Source organism: Psittacula echo (genome assembly GCF_963264785.1).
Source record: "Psittacula echo genome assembly, chromosome: 6".
Classification (NCBI taxonomy): Eukaryota; Metazoa; Chordata; class Aves; order Psittaciformes; family Psittacidae; genus Psittacula; species Psittacula echo.
Window position 1 is genome coordinate 14,370,464 of NC_137743.1, and position 20,926 is coordinate 14,391,389.

Here is a 20,926-nt window from a genome sequence, read left to right on the forward strand (position 1 = left end):
GGTGAAAACCCTGCAGAGGTCTCTGATGGCCCAAAGTAATGTTACCACCAGCTGCTTGGTCTGGGGAAGGTGAATTAATGATCTCCAGCCAGGCTGCAGTGGAAAGTTGTCATAGGAACTGGCTTGCTGTTTGGCAGGGCCGTGCCTTGTCTTCACTCCTTTGAAAGAACACCTCAGTAACTAATCGCCTCAGGATAAGAAATACTCATATGCCATCCAGCACAAACACATGGAGAGAGTAAGGCACTACAGCTGTACCCCAAGGGAAACTGAGGACAGCACCGTATGTCAGCAGAGGACAGCCTGGGGATGAGTTCACCATGCCTGCTCTAGGCCGTGTCCCTGCCTCAGAGTGGCTTACAAATGCTGGTGTCCTGATATGAAACAGCTGTGGCTTTTTGGCAGGGTGAATAATAGGACAGAAAACTGAACAGAATGTGCCCAGGGGTAGAAGTGTGGTCTAGCTCTTCAGAGTGTGTTTGGGATGAGGTATTGTCCCGGGTTCAGCAGTAGCAGTCATTTTTTTCTCCTTCTTAGTAGCTGGTGCAGCACTGTGTTTTTGACTTTGTTACAAAGTCAGCGCATGGGAATTCTTCACTTGCTGTCTGTACTGCATCTACGGTGTAAATTTGATTTATTAGTGTCAGCAGCACAAATATAATGTGAAATTACATTTGGAACGTCTATGATCTGGGTTGGACTAGATGGTCTCCAGAGGTCCCTTCTAACCCTAACAATTCTGTAATTCTTCAAAAGTTGGCTATTCTGTGCTGAAGCATATCTTATTCTTTGAGTACCTTCAAAGTGAACATTCATATAAATATTTCCTATTGTAAAATGTCTGTTTTGTGCTGCTAAAGAAATTACTGTTATGCGTCATGGTTATGATACTCATGGCAATGAGCTGTATTTTGCTTTTTAATCATTATGACTTCTTAATTGGAATGATTCCTAAAACCTTGGACTGTGTGCTCCACACAGAGAGCATATATAATGTGAGTCTGCTTTCTTAACACAACCACAGAGCAAATCCACCATGTACAATAAATAGAAATTAATGTATGGTAAATAGACCTTAGAAAACATCTGGGAAAAACTGCGTAGGTATTTAAGGTAGCCACTGTAAACAACTGATAATCCAAACCCGCCTGCAGAAGTATAGTCATGAAGTTTTATGTGTTTGCAGGGCTGAAAAGGAGTGGGGAGACCTGCCTGTATGAAGCTGTACTAGGAAAAATACATTGTATTATATGCAAGCATGAGATCAAGAAGGGAGCCTAGGTAATTCAGTTTAAGAATCCCATAGCAGTCTGTGTTGAATTTTAACTACTACCTGAATGTGTGACCATGCGTGCACCTTACTATAAGGTCAGACACAATTTTGCTTTTACTTCCTGAACAGTTGGGTCTCCAAACCTAGGGGTAGTGAATGGGTTTGTGCCAGCCCTCTTAGTCCTATCACTTTTTCAAGTCTGGTACAGGATGGTAGAGGCTGAACTTGTTGCTTGCTGGTGACCTTAGGTTATCATCCTCTGGCCATGAATACCTACTATAGGATTTGCCAGGATAGTCAACCCCTTTATGGTAGTTTCGTTAGAGCTGAAGTTCTGACTAAACTGGAGAGGTTGGAAACCCCACTGTGATTATCTGCATGCTACCTTCTCTGAACATGTAAGCAAGAAAACAAGTGTGTTCTTACCCTGTGCATCATGCCAGCTGAAACTGCTTCAAATTCTGCAAAGATGTGAGCTCATTAAATGTGGAGAGCAGGAGTCACAGCAGTGAGATACCTATAGAAATGCTGCTGGGATGAGAGCAACCTTTTGGTTTCTCTTTTGAAATTACAGTGCGCAGAGTTTCTGTAGGTGGATGGAAGAAGAATGGAAGACCCAAGGATGTAATTTTGAGATTTAGAGGCTCCAAAATGGAGTAAGTTAGTAGAAACAGATGTGTGGGAACAATGTACCCTAGTACTGCTTGTGCTGTACCCATCCTGTAAATAAGAAGACAGTTGCGGTCTCCAAAACTACCATTCCGGCTCTTTTCACCACAAGTGATTTATTTAAAAACAAAGGCTTCTTGAAGTCATTATGCGGTCCAAACTTAATTTAGTTAAAGAGTATTCACAGCTTCCAGCTGCATTCCAGATATTTTCAAACAATGACTTATTATTTTGCATATACACTTACTACAAGATTATAATTTAACTTTGCTTTAGCACAATTGGTTCAGAGGAAGGGGTAGAACAGAGATTTCCTGTATGGGTTTCTGCTGGAGGCTCTGCAGTAGAGTGGTTTTCCACTGTTTACTTAAGAACAGGCCTTTGGATTAGCTGGCTTTGACCCAGGCCTTGTAGTTCTCCCTGTGAACACTGGCATAATGTTCACCAGTATCTTAAAACACTTAAGATACATTCTTGCTGGGTTTTCAGGAAGCAAATTCTGACTGAACCCTCAGGAAGGTACAGTTCCCCAAAATATTTTCCAGCCGGGGTGGTCCAGCTTTGTCAATTGTGGTGGCCAGGTCTGGGTTGTAGCATCTCCTGAGTGGGTTGCCCCTTTCTTTTGCGAGCCTTTTGCCTGGCTGCAGCTGCTGCCTGCACTGCTGTGGTAGCAACAGCTGTATTCCAGCTGTGTACATTGGGTTCAGGAGGAAGCGTTTAGCTGTTCAGGCAGTGTTTGTTGCTGGAATCAGTATTCCTTATCTCCTTTGGAGGACAGTAGCTGTGGATGGGAATCAACTCATACTTTACTACTTGGACTGCGCTCCTCTTGGCATTTGCATCTAATGTGTAGTGCATCTGGCTGTGGTGTATATACAAGAGCAACTTTCTAGTCGGCTTCTAAGGTAACCTAGAAAGGAAGGTAAATTTGAAAGATTGCAGACTGATGGTTTAGCATAGCGCGTAAGAAATTCTCTAGGCCAGCTGACTTCAGCTGGTGTTTGGATTGATTCAGTTGGTGTTGAGTTGCACATAGGCATGCATAGCTAATAATTAGGAACATGGGGTCAGAGAAGAGCATGTGAATGTTCTGCCCTCAGAAACCAAAAGAGGTGCTGAGTGAGATTTATGCCATTGCTTTGTAATCATAACACAGCAATTACCAATAATAACATCTGAGAGTAAGTACTAGTAAATGGCAAGCTGCTTAGGTAATTTTGGAAGTTAAGAAATAAAACCAGTTGCAATTAAAAATAAACAATATTTTTAGATGTTGATTTCCTTTGCTTACTCCATCTCCATCTGAGATACCTTGGTTTTTTTCCCTCGAGTGGAAGAGCTGAACATGTTGGCAAAAGTCTTTCAAATGTTTCTTTCTGATCTTTTCAAGGCATCTTTTTGGATATTACAGAGCAATTCCATTTCAAGACTATGCAAAGACATATGTGGCCTTTGAAGTCACAAGAAAGTGCTGCAAGATCTGGTCCCGAGTGTCCTGGTTAAGTCATGTCCCTCAGTATTCACTGGGACCTTTTAAGAACAGATACCCATAATAGCTGCATAGTTATTTCTTTTTCATTGCTTGTTCAGTTCCACTTTTATATGTTACTCTCTGTGTGTGCTTTTAGGTTGGAATAGGTTCATTTCCTAAAGAAAACTCTGATCAACTGAATATAAATTGCAGGTGCTCTGAGCACCAGTTAGCTTGAGGCTGACCTTGGAAACAGCTCTTCCAGTTAGTTCCTGTAGCATTCTCATCATTGAATACAAGTGGCTGAGTGAAGCTGGAAAGAGGAATTTAACGTAAGCAAGTCTGACTGGTAAATCATCTGTTAGTTCTGCTGTCTGGAAACTGAGGCAGGAGTCAGATTTCATTTTCCGCTTCATGTCACAAGCATCAGTTGGACCAGTGATGTTTAAGGCAGGTCAGCAAGACAGTGCATGTTTTGAGTCTTCTGATGCTTTAGGATGCTGCATTTCTACATGGCTTTCTTTTGTTAAAAAAAAGAAAATGAAATATTGCATAAAGGGAAGTATAAACACATGAATAGGGTCTCTCTGAAGGGAGAAGTGGTCAGCAGACCTTTTTTCGCCTGTAATCAAAAGCAGGGCTGCAGCTGACAGGGCTGGATAGAGCTCCACTAGGGAAAATTGATTAAAAGTGAGCATTTGCTACCTGAAGATGTAAATGGTTCAAGAAAGTAGATACAAGCCCCCTCTTCTGTATTCTTCATAATACTTGCTCTACCCAAAAGTGTCACTGCTAAGTAGTGACTGGCATTCCAGATGATCTTCTGTTAAGTCCTTTTTAGTTAATAACACAAATTTAGCTACTTGAAGGCATTAGCTTTCCTGTACCATTAACCACTTGGTGACTGCAGACATCCTGAGCAGAATATGTCTTGCACATGCTCTGGTGTTTATTGGTATCCGCCTTAGTGGTGTTGAAATGGGATGATCTTATAGACAGTATATTAAAAATTGTCATTGCTGGAATCATGAGCAGATGTGGTATTTTATGAGCAAACGTTATACTAATTGGAAAGAGCTTTACTTGCTGTGATCTGAGATCATAGAATCATAGAATGGTTTGGGTTGAGAGGGACTTAAGGATTATCTAGTTCCAACCACCCTGCCACAGGCAGGGGCATGAAATAGCCGTCTGTAGGCTTCAGTAATTTGGGGACATTTTCACTTCTGATCCAGAAAAATAATGCTCTAGCCTTTCTAAGATTTTGTTAAAAATGCATTTGTAATCTAACCTTTTCTATTTTTTTCATGTGATAATAGATTAGGTAGGTTCTTAACCTCTTGGTTGACATGTTTTTTACCTTTTCTTGCAATGTTGCACTAGCAGTTTTATGAGCCAAGAACAAAAAACTCTGCTTGCTAAACTTGAGCAATCAGGAGGGAACAAATGGTGAAAAGCTAACAATGTTTTACTCATCCACCACACATTTTTTCTTCACAGAGTAGATGTTAACAAAGACACTAATAAAAAGCACTTTCAGTCCTCATAAATCGATGTGTGCTGCTGGGGTCAAGAACAAATATTGGAAAGGTTAGGACATGTAGAGAACTCTCTGCCCATGTTGTGACGCTCAGAGCCAGGCTGGGATTTTTTCAGTTGCTGTTTTGAAAGCATTTAGAAGGAGGCATTTCTGTGTCTGCACAGGAGGCTTATGTGCTGGCTGGGTATGTGGTCAGGCTTTTTGTTTTAGTGGCTACAGTAGGCCAGGTAACATGCTGAAACGAAGTCCTTCTCAGGCATTCAGGACTCTTGTACTACTCTGCTTGGGGCAAACAATTTGAGAGGCTTTTTAGAACCCAGGGGATTCAAGCTGTTCATTAAATCTGCAACAGGAGCTTGACTGCACTATTGAGTTTGTCTTCAAGTCTACACCCAACAAGATACTTGAGGTTCCCTGAAGAGAGCAGTCCTGGCCAGAGGGAAGGTTCAAGAGTTGGGAATTCTCGCCTCTAGTTTTGGGATAATGGGGACCTGCTGATGACGCCTTCTTAGTTTTCATCAGTGTTCTCTTACCCTTCAGGCTGACAGGTTTCTTCCAGGTCACAGCTGATGGAGTAGGTCTGTCACTTCATCCGTGTTTCTTCTGAGTACTACCTGTGCTGCTACAGAGAGAGCACTGTGTGTTTCCTCCTCAGCTCCTGCAAGGGAACAGTCTCCTATGTCAGCAGGAATGATTTAGCATATTAAAAACCAGTGAACTGAAGGGACCATGGAAAGATGACTGTGTTTTCCACAGATGAACCTAGTGGTTTGTGTTTTTCTTGGATAGGGTAGTAAGAAGTTTCCGAAGAAAACAAGTTGATACAGTTGGAAAACTGTATAATGTAGGCCTTTGGTATCACTTGATAAAGCTGAGACAGTTAGGTTATCAAAGAGAAGCCAGAAACTTAGCAAAAGCTCAAAGTCATCATAGATTCAGTTATTTTACTGATGAATTAGGTGACATAGGTTGTGTAAGAAATGCTGTATGAATTAGCCATGTCTTGGAGGAACATGGGAATTCTGCAGAGAAAGTATTTGTAAAATTAATTTACTTGTACAGTTTCCTGTAGTGCTGCCTCAGTACTACACATCTGTTAAGATTAAATGAGGTTTGGGGGCTGATAGCATCTAGGTGGGAACACTATTGTGCCCTAAGGACAGAATTGTAATTTCATTTGTAATCAGACTGACTATAATTACTATGTTTGCCTCTGATTAAAAAAACAGGTCAGAAAGGGAATGAGTTGTGCTGTTTTATGTGGAGGGGAACTTTGCACTGTAAGAGCGCTTCAAAACACCTACAGACTTCACATTCCCTGTTTTTTCGTCTTTGTGCTTGCTCCTCCATTGGTAGGTCTGTGTAGTTTGCTTCTCATTGGCAAGGAGCTGCTGTGTGAGACTGCTGGCTAAGAACAGAGCACAGGAAAGGTTTGAGGTATACACTTTCCTATCTCCATGATGAGTGATAAGTACATGTTCAACCTCTGATTTGGGGAGAAGGAGGATTTCAGTGTGGCTCAAGTGAGGGGTTGCCTGTGGTTACTGAACTAGGAGGAACATAGAGAAGGGAGTTGTACTTCTGGCCTTGGTGAGCATTTCAGGAGTGTTAGAGCTAGCCCGGGGTGATTTTGATGAGCTGAGCCTGGTTGCAGAAGGCTCTTGCCTTCCTCACTTGAAAGGCTAGGTAGTCTCAGGGAAGGCATCTTGGAAGAGAGATGGGTGACTTATTAAGAACAGAAATAGGAAGCTGGAGAAATCTGTAGTAGGCTAGTATACATCTGGAGTCCTTTATGTTAGGATAAATTCTCCTACAATTTATTCTCCTACAATTCTCCTACAATTTATTCTCCTACAATTTCTCCTAAATTCTCAAGAATTGTAGGGATTGGCGCATGGAAGATCATGTGATGTGAGGGGAAGTTGCCAGGAGGGACAGGAACCAGCTGACTCTGGGGAGGTGCTTAGGCAACATATATAAGGAATTGTAACTGCGCAATAAATGGTTGTTGACCCGCATTCCATGAATGCTCTATGTCTTGACCCTAGTTCGGAGGGAACTAGTGCTTCCATCCCTCACCACACAAGTAGCGAGAAACTACAGAGAATCAAGAACCTCTTTATCTTCACGGTGCCTTTTATAGCTGAAGATGTTGTTCTTTTATGTTGTTTGTATTTTGTGGTCAAACAGCAAGTTGAAAACTGGCTGAGTTTTGCATATGAAGTCTGTGCCCTTGCTAGCTATTAAGGCTTTCTCTTCTGTGTCTGGCTTAGTTCCACAGTCCTCAGCTCATCCATCTTCTTTTAGAAAGATGGGTTTATTTGTCAATAATCTGTGTCTTATTGATAGGTAATATCTCAAAAGGAAAAGGAGCCATGCTAGTATATGAGCATTTGGTAAGTTTTTTCCTTGAAGGTAGGAGAAGAAGGGAATGGCGCTGGAGAAGGAAACTCTTAGCAGAGAAAAGTTCTCACCGGTTTTGGCAGAGCAGCTCTCAGAATTACTGGATCATCTTCAGCTGTTGATCTCAGTGTTTATTTTCAGCAACTTTTTTCATGAAGGAGGAGCCAATGTTCCCCAGTTCAAGGGTGTCAGCTTCTTTCCTCAGCAGCATGTCCCTTGGTGAGTGCTGTGTCCCTGGGGCTCACTCTGACTAGCCAGCTGGCTATCAACGTCTGGGCTGAGCAAAGGCTGGAGGAACATGTAAACTCGTGTTTCCAGTCTGTGGAGATGGTTCAGATGCTGATTCTACTGTCACATCTGTTTATGTAGCCCATAAGCATATAAAGAGGGCCCAGCCAGCATGGAAGAGAGTTCAAGTGTCTCTAGAAAGTTATCCTTATTCTTCCTTTTACTTTCAAAGATTAGAAAAAAACCCAGAGTAAGCTTTCAGTATCTTTGCTTTTTCTATGAAATATTAATGAAGCAAGGATGTGATCTTCAGAGACAAGGGTTTTTTTTTACCAGTAAGCACAGTTAGTAAGGAAAGCCAATAAATACGTCCTTCCTCACCTTCAGTGTTCAGAGATAAAGAGGAGTTCTGGCTGTTTGCGTTATCCAGGCTGACCCAGTTGCATGCTTTCAGAATGACTGTGCTACTGATTGGAGTTGTGCATCTCAAATACTTTGTCAGTTGCTTCCGCGCTTCTGGAAAGGCCCGTTAATTCTGTTAAGACTTCCTGAAACACAGTGGAATCTAATGAAAAGCATCATTGTTTGAAAGACCGTGATCTGCTGCCAAAAGAGCTACTGTTGTATAATCCTTAATAGCAGGTTAGAGTGGCAGTCATCTCTTGGTTTGCAATTGGTATGTGGAAGGGTGGCTTTACAGTTCTGTCTCCGGGGATGGCATGTCTCATCTTGTTCTCTCTTTGGGAAGTGTAACTCAGAGAGAAGTGCTCAGTTATGTTGTTTTGGTTATAGATCCTTGCACAGGTTTGAACACCAAGTATTACGTAGGGGTGACAAGCTGAAGGGGGTGGAAGAAACTGGCAGTTTCCTTTGAGAAGGGAATACTGAGTACCAGGGGTTATATTTGTCTGTTTTTGCTGGCAAGTTCATTTGTTGCTAAAGATGCTTCAGGTGGTTCTGATGTAAAATTATAGAGTTGGAAGAGGAAAGTTTATCTTGAATTTCCTTTCTGATTTGCAGAATTGAGTGTGTTCACTTCCATGCTGGCATTTCTGTTTTTCACGCCATTTTTGTTAACCTGCAGCTTGGCTAGCATGCTGTCATGCTTCATCTTTGTAGCAATGATATTAGTATTTGGAGACATCAGTCAAACATTGAGTTCTCATTGTGGGTATTTGCATCAAAGCCTGCCTGCCAGTTTTCAGCTAAAGAACAAGGGAACTCTTAAATATTTTCTTTAGGGAGGACCGTATTACTGCAAAAGGATCAAATTCATCTCTAGTTTTTAATCTTTCAGGACACCGTGCAACCAGAGGAATTGCTTACAGGAAAAGCAGTGTGAGTGAAACATTTGAATTATCTTCCGTGTTTCTGACTGGAATTTAACAGCTGGAACCAAAAAGCAGTGAAAACATCTTAGCCAGGTCCATGCTTGCTATTGGCAGGTGCTCAGTTGGACAGCAGTTTAGGAGCCTCCTCAGCAGCAGAGATTGCTGTAGGCTGCTGAAGACCTTTTCCCAAGGAAGCAAGTTTCCCAGGGTTTTTAGGGTGCACAGTTCATGCTGGTGTTTGTCCATTCACCTTCGCTACAGGTGAAACTTCTCTCTAGAGTTTTCTTCCCAATTATTGCTTGTGCCTCAGCCTCTTATTCACTGATACTTTGAATTATAAGGTGAGGAAGAGTCACTTGATGCATGATACTCAGTTTCGCTGGCCTGCTGTGTAGCTCAAACTGACTTTTCTGCATTAATTCTTGACTCTGAAAAAAGACTGATTTAAACGTCATCCCTTGCCCCCTGCATTTAGAGTCCTTTAGTGCTGGAAAAACTATTTCAGGAATTTGTTGTTTCATCATTAACTGTCCTCTATTAGTATTTGTTTTGTGTGGATTTATTTAATTTTCAGGCATGGGCTCTTGTTCTGTCGTTGCTATACTGAGAGCCCTCCGCAGTCACACTGTTCTCATACGCATAAGTGCTTCTAGACTGTTTTCAAATCACCTGCAGAGCCCCTCTCTGTAAACTGGCCATCTTCCACTCCAGCCTTGCTCTCTCTCACAGCTTTATTCTTTCCTTGATATAATCAGGATTGTTCTTGAATGGGGACAGCTGGCTGAAGACCGTTTTCCAGCAGCATTTGCAGCAGTGACAGATAAGCACATGGAGTCCTGCTTGGTAGTCTTGTACATTATATTTGTAGGATTATATTGGACCAGCAGTCACAGCATTTCTTTGAGAGCTCGTGTTCACTGATTCTTCCCTATAGCATCACTCTTGCTCTTCTGGATAAAGGCTCACATTCCTTAAGTATGGTCCTTCTTTTTTCCTAGCAGCGGGGTTTTCCTAGCAGCGGGACGATACAGGGCACATTAGACTTGGAGAAGTGGAGAACACCTCTAACAAGCTGTTTGTATAAGAAGCAGTATGTTGGAAACAACTCAAATGTTAATTCTGCAGGAAATAGAGAAGCATGAGCTATATGCAAGCTGGAAAATATGCTAATTAGCTCACTGGAGAATTTGTGGTTCCCATTTCAAGACAGTAAGCTGGGTTACAGATAAATGAGGAGAGTGGATGGTCTCATGATACCCAGGGTCAAATTTGAGGTTTGCTCCTGAAAGAGTTGCACTGTGGATTTCATAGTTTTCCAGATTCCTTTCTAACCATCTGTGAAATTGATGATAATTAAATAATGCTTAAAATGTTTTAAATAACTAGTGCTCCTTGGAGTTCCTGAATGAATAGAACTCCTTGGATAGAAATGGATGGTCACCCGAAGAAACTCCGCATTTATCTGTGCTTTTTAGTGCGTGTAATGGGTCCTGGGTTATTACTGAAGCTCTAGGCACTGTGCAGCCACTCTGTGGGTGTGGTTGTCAGTAGAAATAGTCTGATAAAAAAATCCATGTAAAATATATATTTAATATATAGCCATTACTTTTGCATCTGGCTTTATGACAGAGGTAAAATTAAGCCTGAAATTAAATAAAGTCCTGTAATAAGCCACGTGAGTAGCATTTTCCCTTGTTATACCTTAGCCATCAAGAAATAACCTGTGAGTTACCATCATCTATCAGTCAGACCATAATCAATAAAGTATGTCTGGGAATGCTTTACCAATTTCATTAAAAGCATGCTCTTGGAAAAAGCAGCTTCACTGATGTCAGCACCGTGGTGGTGCCCAAGAGAAGCAGCTACACCCTTCCTGCGGGAGGGCTCAAAGCTGGTGTTGCAAGCTTGGAGGTGGGAGAGTTAGTACAATCCGTGGGGCAAGGAGAGTGTTATCAATCCGTTGTAACCAGTGGTTCTTGGGATTGCTGCAAGTATGCAGGCTTAATAAGCTCAATACTTGTGCCTGTGGTTAACCTTAACAGGTTCTTAACTGCAGATCTCTACCTCTTTAATTCCCTGTAATGGGCATACAGAATTATGCTGCTTAAAGCCAACCCCAGGTATTAATTATCATGAGCTTTGAAGTGTCTCTTGGAAGTAATTAAATATTCTAATAGGAAGAGCATATTTTGTCCTTCCTCCCATCATGAGCCTGAAGCCTTGCTGTCAGAAAGGCAGCCACCCAGAACTGGAAGTTCTTCAAGTAAAGAACTTAACTTTAGGCACAAGGAGAAATAAAAGAAGTCAATTTCCTGGTTTAGGTAATTCACAAGCTTCACTACTTATTCTTGGAAACTGGCTTTCCAGTGTTGCCAGACATCTCAAGTCATGGACATGTTAATTTTCCAAAAGCATCAGTAATTGAAAACACCTTCTGGAAACAATTTGGCATTGGCAATTAAGCAGAAGCGTTGGCAATAAAACACAGAGTGGTTGGAATTGTCATCCCAGGGTTGTCAGGGAGAGGGAAGGAACTATGTGAACTGGGAAGGAGCTATGTGAACTAACAGAGCTAGTGCATGAAGCTGCAATCCAGAATAAAATCAGAGTGTCATTTGGCATCCATGCAATCCCTGTGGTTTGGAGCGAGTCAGAATCCCACTGCTTCAGGGCTTTTGTCATGCTTAAGTACAGGTAGTTCTCAGTCTTATGTAGGCATGGTCTAGATACCTGTTGTAACTGATGCCTTGACCAAGACTTTGTCTTCTGGTTCTTCATTAACTGAATCCAGTGTTGTCATCTGCAGTATGTTTTCTAGGTTTGCCATCAGGTAAAGCTGATGTAGCCTAAAATACATGCAGCTAATTGTTTTAGGGTTCCTGGGGAGACTTAATCATACTGGCTCCTTAAACATGTTCATTTCTGTATTGTTTAAAATTCTCATTGGCAGCAAATTGAATGGGATACACTTTGTTATCATCAAGGGATTAACAGACTATTGTCTTTAAAAAAAATAAAAGCAAACTAGAGCCATTTCTTGAAGAATTCTGCCCCTTCTGCATTATTCTTCATCTCCTTTCAGTGCTGCCTCACCTCTCTTGAGAAGATTTCTTTTTAGAAAATCTCCTTTTTATTATCCTTAGCTCTCCAAAAGTGGGACCTCCACCAATTTCAGCAACCTCTTTTATCACAGTTTGTGCTGTTTTCCAGTGTGTTTTGATGGTACTCCTGAATTCTGTGATCATCCTGACTTTTTTGTGCATCTGGGACCTGTAGTTCTGAGTTATCAGGAGCGTGGTTCACTCCTCCCTTTATGTGACCCCGCAAAGCTCCTTGAGATGGAGCAGCATTGCAGTGGGGAGCCAGGAACTACTGTAGGCTTGGCAAAGGCACCACAAGATTTGTCTGTACACCCACAGCCTCTGACTAGACGCAAAGCTTTTAAGTAGCTAATGTTAGGTGTGATGATTTTTCTCTCTATTCACTTTCCACTGTGCACGTACATGTGTGGGTCGTACTGACATGTTATTAATGATTCTTGAAGCAGAATGTGTGAGAAGAGGCAGATGTAGTGCATGGCACATCAGCGTGAGTACGCTACTACCTTGGGATTGGTTAGTGATGCTTTTGTTTTCTGCTATATAAGCTCTCGGAGAATATCCTGGAAAAAAGTGGGATTGTCACTGCTGTTTTGCTCATCTCTACATTTTAGTGTGCGTGCCTCTGATTTGGCATTGCATCATCAAAGTATTAAACTCAGAAAAATGCAGTCAGTGCATTTAAGCTGAACACATCAAGTGCAAAATTTTCTAACTAATTGTCAGACAAAAAGGATAAGGAAAATAATACTAAAACTTGAAGGAGAATGCTTCTGGACATGTTATTTTGTATGTATGAGTACCTGGAAAAAATACACTATGGATAATACTGGAAATCAGCCAAAATCTGACAAAAGAAGCAAATGGCCTTATGTCAAAATATGTGCTAGATATCTCATGTTCTTTTGGACCAAAGCATATGTGTTTCATAGTAGCTCTGTATCAAAGCTTTGAAGCTGAGATTTTAAATACTTTGTCCAAATGAGCCCTGTACCATAAATGCTATCAGATGCTATTAAGACTGCACTAGCGAGGAGCATGTTTACAGTAAATTATGGGGAGGTGTTTTGGCATGTTTTATCTATGTAAAGATTTCTATTTTTATGTGAAGCTATTTACAGATTATCGATTTCAAAAATAGATTTGTAACTAAAGAAAGATGCATCGGATTTCACTTGCTCAGAGTTGAGAATCTTGCCTGGCTTGCTGCCCACTCTCTTAGATGTTTATCCCAGTGGCTTACAAGTGTATGGAGTTATTCAGCCCTTATTTTGCTCTCTCTACTTAGAAGAAGGCATTTATATTCAGGGATAAGGTCCCAAGTCTCTTACCCACGCAGGTAGGCTCATCTTCACACCTTTGAAGCATCAGAACAATTTCATTGAAGTCTGTGGGATGTTTTGTGTGAGTAAGACTTTTGGGTGGAAAACATCCATCACAATATCTTTTGTCAGTTGTTACAGTTTTATTTCAGAGCAGTAAGCTATTGTCACAGTGCCAGTGGAGCCTGCTAAGCTATAAGGCTAAGCCTTCGAGTTCATGTAACAGAAAACTTCAGCATAAGATTTTTTTGGTTTATTCTGTGTGAACTCTAAAAGAAAGATTTTAATAAATAAGTCAGGGCAGAGGTAATATCTTTTATTAGAGAACCGACAGTTTGAAAACTTAGACATGCTTGTGTGTCCAAGGTCTTGTCTATTTTTTTCCAGCCATACCAGTTGGTCTAATAAAAGATACTGCCTCTGTCTACAAAACTTGTCCTGCCTATGAACTCTGTTCATCACAGCTACAGCAAAATACTGCTGTATCATTAAAATAATTCAGGCCTTTTTTGCTCATTACGGAAACTCAGATTTTTCTGGTTTCTTCGCATCTCAGCTTTTTGAATCGCAGCACACATGAAATGATGCTGTCTGGTTTCTGCTGCTGTAGGGGAGGGTTTCACCATATAGGAGCTCCAGCAGCTGCACCAATTCCTCATTTCAGAAAGGATGCTATAAAAGGTAGCCTGCTAAAATTCTTCTGCCATCTGGATCTTAGGGTATTTTGTAGGATACTACTGGTGAGCTATCAGATGTCTGGCATGAATGGCTGCTGGGAACAGTCTTATCCTAGTACCTGTGTCAGCATCTCTGATGTGCTGTGATGGTGATGGGAAGCAGAAGTGGGAAAAAGAGGCTGGCAGAATAGAGTCTGGCTTTGGCTGCGGGTGTAAATCTTTCAGTCTTGCTATGTGTCTGGCTGGGTAAGCAGAATAGTGTAGGCCTCCTAAATGACAGGAAGCTTGGATTTGGACTTGTTTCAGCTGGAAGACCTGGAAGGCCCAGAGCTGTCTTAAGAGTCGTAAGACCAGCCATGCAACAGTTCTGTTCAGAACTATTTAACATGCCTTTTAGAGGCCCTAAATGTATATGTCTTTTGGATCTGAACCTGTAGCTCTAGGTCAGTAGCTTTAAAATAGCTCCAGGTAAGACCAAGGTGGTGATGATCTGGACCATCTTGAGATGTCCAAGGGGTAGATGCTTTTCCAGCCTCTGGGGACACAAGCCCTTCCTGTGGTTATCAATCTTGGGGTCATACCAGATCCTTCACTGTGCTACATGTCTCTTGACTGCTGACCTGGAATTTGTCACTTCAGCACAGGCACTGCTCCTCTCCCAAGGACTGCTGCAGCCCTTGCTGCCAGAAGGAGCATTGCTGTAGGCAGTGCTGTGTGTTTGAAGTGAAACAGGTTGATGCCTGGGGGCTGTTTAGTTCTCTGCCCTGTGCTGCCTTCCATCGGCCTTTGGCCATGGCTTAAATAGTTCGTAATTACTTATAAGCCCTTGGTGGTGGTGGCCTGGGCTATTTTAGAAGCTGCTTCTCCCTGCATGCCCTGTTGTGGAAGTTGCGGCAGGCTGTAATGGCCTGTCGCCCTTGCGCTGTGTTGACCTCCTCTCCTGGGTGTGTTGCAGGGAATTTGGAGGGGGAGAGCTCTCAGCTCTGGCATGCAGTCCCTTGGGCTGCCTGCCAGGGCCTAAGTTTGGTGACCTTTAGGATGTGGCAGAAGATGAGTTTGTAAACCTTGGTTATAGTAACTGGGAGACAAGCAGAGAATGCTGGAGGAGGGAGGATTTACCGGCAAGCTGTTTGCCGTCTGTTTGATTTTTATGACCAGCAACTAGTAGGTAAATAGACTAATAAATGCTGTGATAATTGCAACTGTTGCTCTTTAATCAAATTTAAAACTAAAAAAAAAATATAAACAGATTTCCTCTAGGAGAGCAAGCACATGTGTGATCGCTGAAAGTGCTGTGACTTCTGATGCTGGTCTGGACACTTGTTCTACTCTCTACTTTGATGAAATCATCTAGTTTCCCTTCCATAAAATGAGGGCAGTCATATTTTAAAGGTGTCTAGAAATGGTTTCTGTATCATTACCCGTGTAGCTTGTGGGTGGTTTTGTTTCTTTTAAGGAAGAGCAAACAAGCCAGGCCCTGTGGTCCAGCAGTTGTGTGGGTTACACAAGAATGTGGTTTCATGTTATACCTAATTTGGTATAACTGTGGGATGTGTCTCCCACCCCGTTCTTCACACTGGCTCTAATGATACCATTGTGGCAGGTTGAGTTGGGTTCAGCCTGCTGACCAGTGGAGAATTACCCAGGTTTTGTTTGCTTTTCATCTGTTAGTTTTGATGGGGGAGGACTTGGACTTGTGAGCTGAACTGACTCACTGAGTGGCTGCTTCATCATCTCGCCCGGTGCCAGGGACATAGCAGGATATGCATCTGGGTGGAAGTGAGGGGCAAGCAGGATTGCCCCAGTGTGTTAAAAACACAATTGGGAAAGGTACCCCTCTTTCCTCACTGCAGAGCCTTCCTGATAAGAAGGACTGTCTGGTGGCTTGGTTTTGACAAGCAGGACTTGTGAAAGGGTACAGATGTTTGTGAAGGTCTGCTGGTGAAATGAATCTTCTGGTGATTGCGTTGCTGTTGTTACAGGTTTGCAGTATGTTCTTGCTCTATTTGAACGTGGCTGACCTGCAGAGGACAAAGGATCATCTTTCTACTTTCTTTCCAAATATTGCTGTTAATTTAGCATCAATTTTGTCTTTCTTAGACATCAAATGGTCAGGGACAAGGCTCTATTTTTGCTGTGTGGTAAAAGTGGCAAGGTCAGTCCCACTGGGGTTTTTGGGGTTTGCCCTGCCTAATTTTCTCATGTATAAAGAGTGGGTTTTCCATCCCCTATAGCTAGTGCATATGAGTAACTCTAGGGTCAAAAATGAAACAAGGCCTGTTTCTAAATGCATTTTCACCACAATGGATAGGAATGTCTTCGTAGTTTCAGCCATGTGCAACAGCCTTCCCAGCCCTCTGTTTTAACACCCTATCTCATCAAACTTCTTGGAGAAAAGCATCTTACTTGACCTGCAAACTCAGATCATTCCACTGGGTGCTTTGCAAGACTTCCTGAGTGGCATGGCATCTCTTCGTACCAGGAAACAGACAACTTTCTGGTGAAGCAAACCTTGAACTTAAGCAAGCTTTTCTTTTCTGTCTCTTTCAGAAATAAATAAGCATTTGAAGATGACAACCTCATGGAGCGACAGACTCCAGAATGCAGCCGATCTCCCTGCAAACATGGATGGGCATGCATTGAAAAAGTACCGCCGGGAAGCCTATCACCGGTGAGTTGTTCATGTAACCCCAAAACTAAAGTGCTGAGACAGAGGGAAACAACCTAAGCATAAAAACCAATTTCTTGGGTTTTGCTTGTTGGTAAAACAGAAAGGTCATTCTCACCTTCCTTGCAGAAGGATTAGTATAAGGGAACTTGGAATATAGCACAGTATTGGCCTTCAGGAACTTACAAACAGTGGAGTTGAGATACATGTACTAGAGCGAGTGAGGGTATGCTTTCTTTAATCCAAGTTAGATTTTGGGATAGAAGCTTTCAAGTCGAGAAATACTCAGCATTAGAAGTGTTACAGTAATTATTGGAGTGCACACTGGGAGAGCATAGCCTTAGGCACTGGAATGCACAAATATGAATAAGGAGGAAATAAAATGAGATCAGAAATTAAGTGTTTGAGAATTATATCATGTATGCTAAGTTGTGTGCACCACAGGAGCATGTAGAATCACTAGGCAGGATCTCAGCCTCCTTTCTGTGGTAGATGTGCGTAAAACCATCTTTGCTGTAAAACAGTTATAGTCTAAATAAACAAGACAGAGTACAGAATAAAAGAAATGTCACTCTTATGGTTTGGGAATCAAAGTATAGACACTAAATTGTTTTCACAATTAGCAAAACAAAAGCCACAAAAGGTCCCATTGGAGGTTTGGTTGAGCCAAGAATTTAGCCCACAGCTCCCAAGCATCCAGGTATAGAGTGTAAAAGATGGATACAGTCTGTATCCTTATCAGATGTCTGGACTGTTACGAAGCTAAAAACAACAGCGTCGAGTAATTGTCAGTATTCTGTTTGTGGGAGGTGTATCTTCAAAGTTTAGCTTATTTAGTTTGGGAAGTCATGCAGTGTGATTGTCAGAGTATATTCAGCAGGAGCTGGGGAGACACATGTCTGATACAGAAACAGAAAAAGAAGTCAAGCTTCCCAACCTCATGCTTAAATGCCACGTTGCATTTGTGATTCATATATGGTGGTATTTATGAGGAAGTATTTGAAAATGTTAGGTATCTCTTGATTCTCCAAATGAAATATAATACAAGAAAACTGCCTTAGCATCATATGATAGGCCAGGTTGTGCAAGGGGCAATATCTGCAGATAGGTAATGGATCCTGTGATGAATTTCTGAAGCTTTCCAATTTCCAGTGAATATGTTTGGACACATGTCTTATGTGACGGCATTATTTGAGTCTGTCTGTGTCAAGTGTTTTGTCAGACATAGAAATGTCTAATGAATGTAACTATATATATCATGTGAAAAGCGAGGGATTTTTTACCATTCCTTGGCAAAGTCTTCACCTTGTTGAAGTCGTTGACAGGTTTACATTAGTGTCATAATTTTACATATGATTTTAGTTATGTTACTCCTGATGTAGACTGATGGAAATAAAGTCAGAGTAAGGCCTTTTTTTTTTTTCCTTAAGTATTTCCTCAACATTTATTATGGTTAGGTGCTGACAGTCTGCTAAGGGTTGTACAAGATCCAAAGGAAGCAGTACTTATCCTTAAGAGCACACACATTCAAGTCCTCATCATATTTACCTTACTCATGTAAGAAGTCTTTACTTTCAAGAATTTCCCTATGGAAGATGAGAGTTCACTCATATAAAGGAGGGTTTCCCAGTAGGAGCTGGGATAGGTAGTCCAAAATTAATCTGTGGTACAGTTTAAGTGCCCTTTTTTAGAATCTAGAAATGCCTTACTCAGAGCATACTGGGCAGAAATGTTGCTAGCACTTCAGATTTTCATGGAAAGCACAACACTAGAAATACATTAAAGGGAGACACATTTTTTTTAACTACTATCCTCTTTTAAAAAGAGAGAAAGGGAGAAAATGAGAGAGAGGGAGGAATGGGAGAGAATAAGAGAACCCAATGCCAAGACTGTGGTATAAATCTGTGCTATTAATGGCTTTGGTGTACTAGTTTCATGGGAGTTATTTTGATAATCTAGTATTGTAAGAATCTGAAACAACCTCATTCCAGTGGCAGTGTTGTCAGATTTCTATTTCTGGTATTTTTTGTGATCTCAGTGTTAACAGATGTGATGTTACTTAAAAGGTAAGTGCAGATTCAAGGAAGGACTTTAAGATTTAAGGATGGAGAAGGGCTGAGGTGTTTCCTCCTTGTTGTTTTATAATATATATTTTTTAATATTTTTATGATTGTTTAGATGTGGAAACAGCCATCAGTTCTAGGATGTAAATTTGTTTCAGTGAGGTCCAAGTATGCTCTGACTCTTGGATATTGCTAAAGCACTGGCAATTTTATGAAAAGAGAAATATGAAAGACAAGGCATTCATTGTGAAGATTCTTTTCTTTCTCTTCCTTTTTATTTCTTTTCCTTTATCTTCCAGTCTCTCTCCTTTTTTCTGTCTCTTTTTATTCTTACTCTAGCAGCTAAAGGGAAAAACCTTGAAAACATGAATCTAAAGTGACTTAGAAGCAAAAAAAAAAAATGAAAAAGAACACTGAATTTAAAACTGTTATTTTTTGGTTTATGTTTTTACCTTAAAGATGGTCCCAGTGGTTTTATGGACCCAGTCCTGGAAGGCTGAAGGAGCTTGGCAGCATTTACAGATGAGCATAAATGTAAAATGGGGATGGCTTTTGATAGAAATGTTGGAAGCCCAATTGGGCTCAAAGCCATTCATTAAGATTTTCTAAATGCTGCTAGTAATGCATGGTTTTCTGAAGTGTGGAGTTTTAAAAGCTTGTTTCATTGTTTGTTTACTTCTTGCTTACCTAGGTATCGGTGGAGATACCTGTACCAGTGGTTTTAACTTTCTGATTCTCATGAACCATGCCAGATTTGATATGCTTGAATTGTAAGTTCTGAAACAGCATAAAATAAGGCAAAAAGTTTCCAATATAAACAAAATATTTACCTTAAAAAAAACAAAAATAATGTTCTTGTGGGCGTGAAACATTCAAAAAAACTTTATTAAAAAAATAAGCTCTGAAGATGCCACTCCAATAAGTCATATTTTACTGTGGTTGTTCATACTAGGAATGTGTTTTTTCAGGTGTAGCACTTCTTATTGTATCATACTTGATGGATGGATGTTCAACATATCACGTTGTTGGCAGAAATCCCAGCTGAGACTGGTTTAACTGGTGTAATGCATACTGACTCAGAGTACGATGACTATATCATAATTGTGTCTGAATGCCATAGGCAAGAATGTTCAAAATCAAATATTTATAGCTGTTTTCCTCTCATAGCTGTTTTCCTCCCCGAAAGTTTTGCTTGCTGTTTGGATCAGTTTGTATAGCTGCTTAAGAAATTACAGTATTGAGGTTACTGATGAAGTAAGCAAAACTTGTGAATGTGAACATGTATACTGTGCTGCACAGAGACTATAAAAGCAGCATCAAGAACCAGAAAAATCTGTAGGGGAGGAAAAGTGGTGGGGATTTATCTTCAGGTTATTTCTGATGGCTTTAACTAAGACTTTCAGTTAGGTAGTGTTACTATCAGCCATGAACCTTGTTATACAACATTGTTGGCGCCTGTTGGAGGTGAGGTCTAGAGATGAATTAATATACAAGCTAGATGTTATTCATTCTCTAGCAGAGGTCACTGGTAAGAGGATACTGCAATACTGTGCTATTGGCAACATACATTTGAATTCGGAAATAAAATGGATGTGTAGTTGTTAGGTGGCTCTTCTTTAGTGTGTGTGGTTGTGAGGCCACCTCCCTCATGCACTGCTTGTTGACTTTTCCGGGTAGAGGATAATCACTAGATCATTTGTTCTGGAGGAGTACTGTCATTTAATGTGATTGTAATTAGACAAGAACTAGGTTGACTCTGAGCCACCAAATTGCCCTAGTGTCTATTTTTTAACTTGGAGTGAGCACTTCTAGGCACTCTCTGGATTATCTCACATAGCTCTTTAGGGTTTATATAGCAGCCACATCTAGTTAAAGCAAATAATGGAAAAAGTTGGTGTTCCATCCACTCTTGTTACTGACAGTTACCAAGATCCAGGAAACAGGTATTTGCATTTATATTTATTTATTCTGGTTTTGGTTAAACAGCGCAGTAAAGCTGAAATGGCCTTTTTGTTAAACATACAGACTTTGGGATGCTTTTACCATTTTGCATCAGAGTAATTTGAGACTTCTCATCCTGAACGTGGGGTTTCTATTGTTTTAGTTTTCTTTTCTTGCTCTGTTGTTTACCGGCTAGTGCAGGGGATGTGGCATTGTGATTCCTAATCCTAATTCTCCTGCTG

General features: G+C 41.1%; 1 protein-coding gene across 1 annotated transcript in view; it reads left to right on the forward strand.

Moving 5' to 3' along the window:
• The window catches only part of NT5C2 (5'-nucleotidase, cytosolic II), an 84,286-nt gene that overhangs the window by 27,300 nt on the left and 36,060 nt on the right, over positions 1-20,926 (forward strand). Inside the window, exon 3 of the mRNA XM_080621633.1 lies at positions 16,563-16,683. Within this exon, the coding sequence (XP_080477759.1) occupies positions 16,583-16,683 (101 nt within the window). The 5' untranslated portion in view covers positions 16,563-16,582. The remainder of the gene's footprint in view (positions 1-16,562; positions 16,684-20,926) is intronic.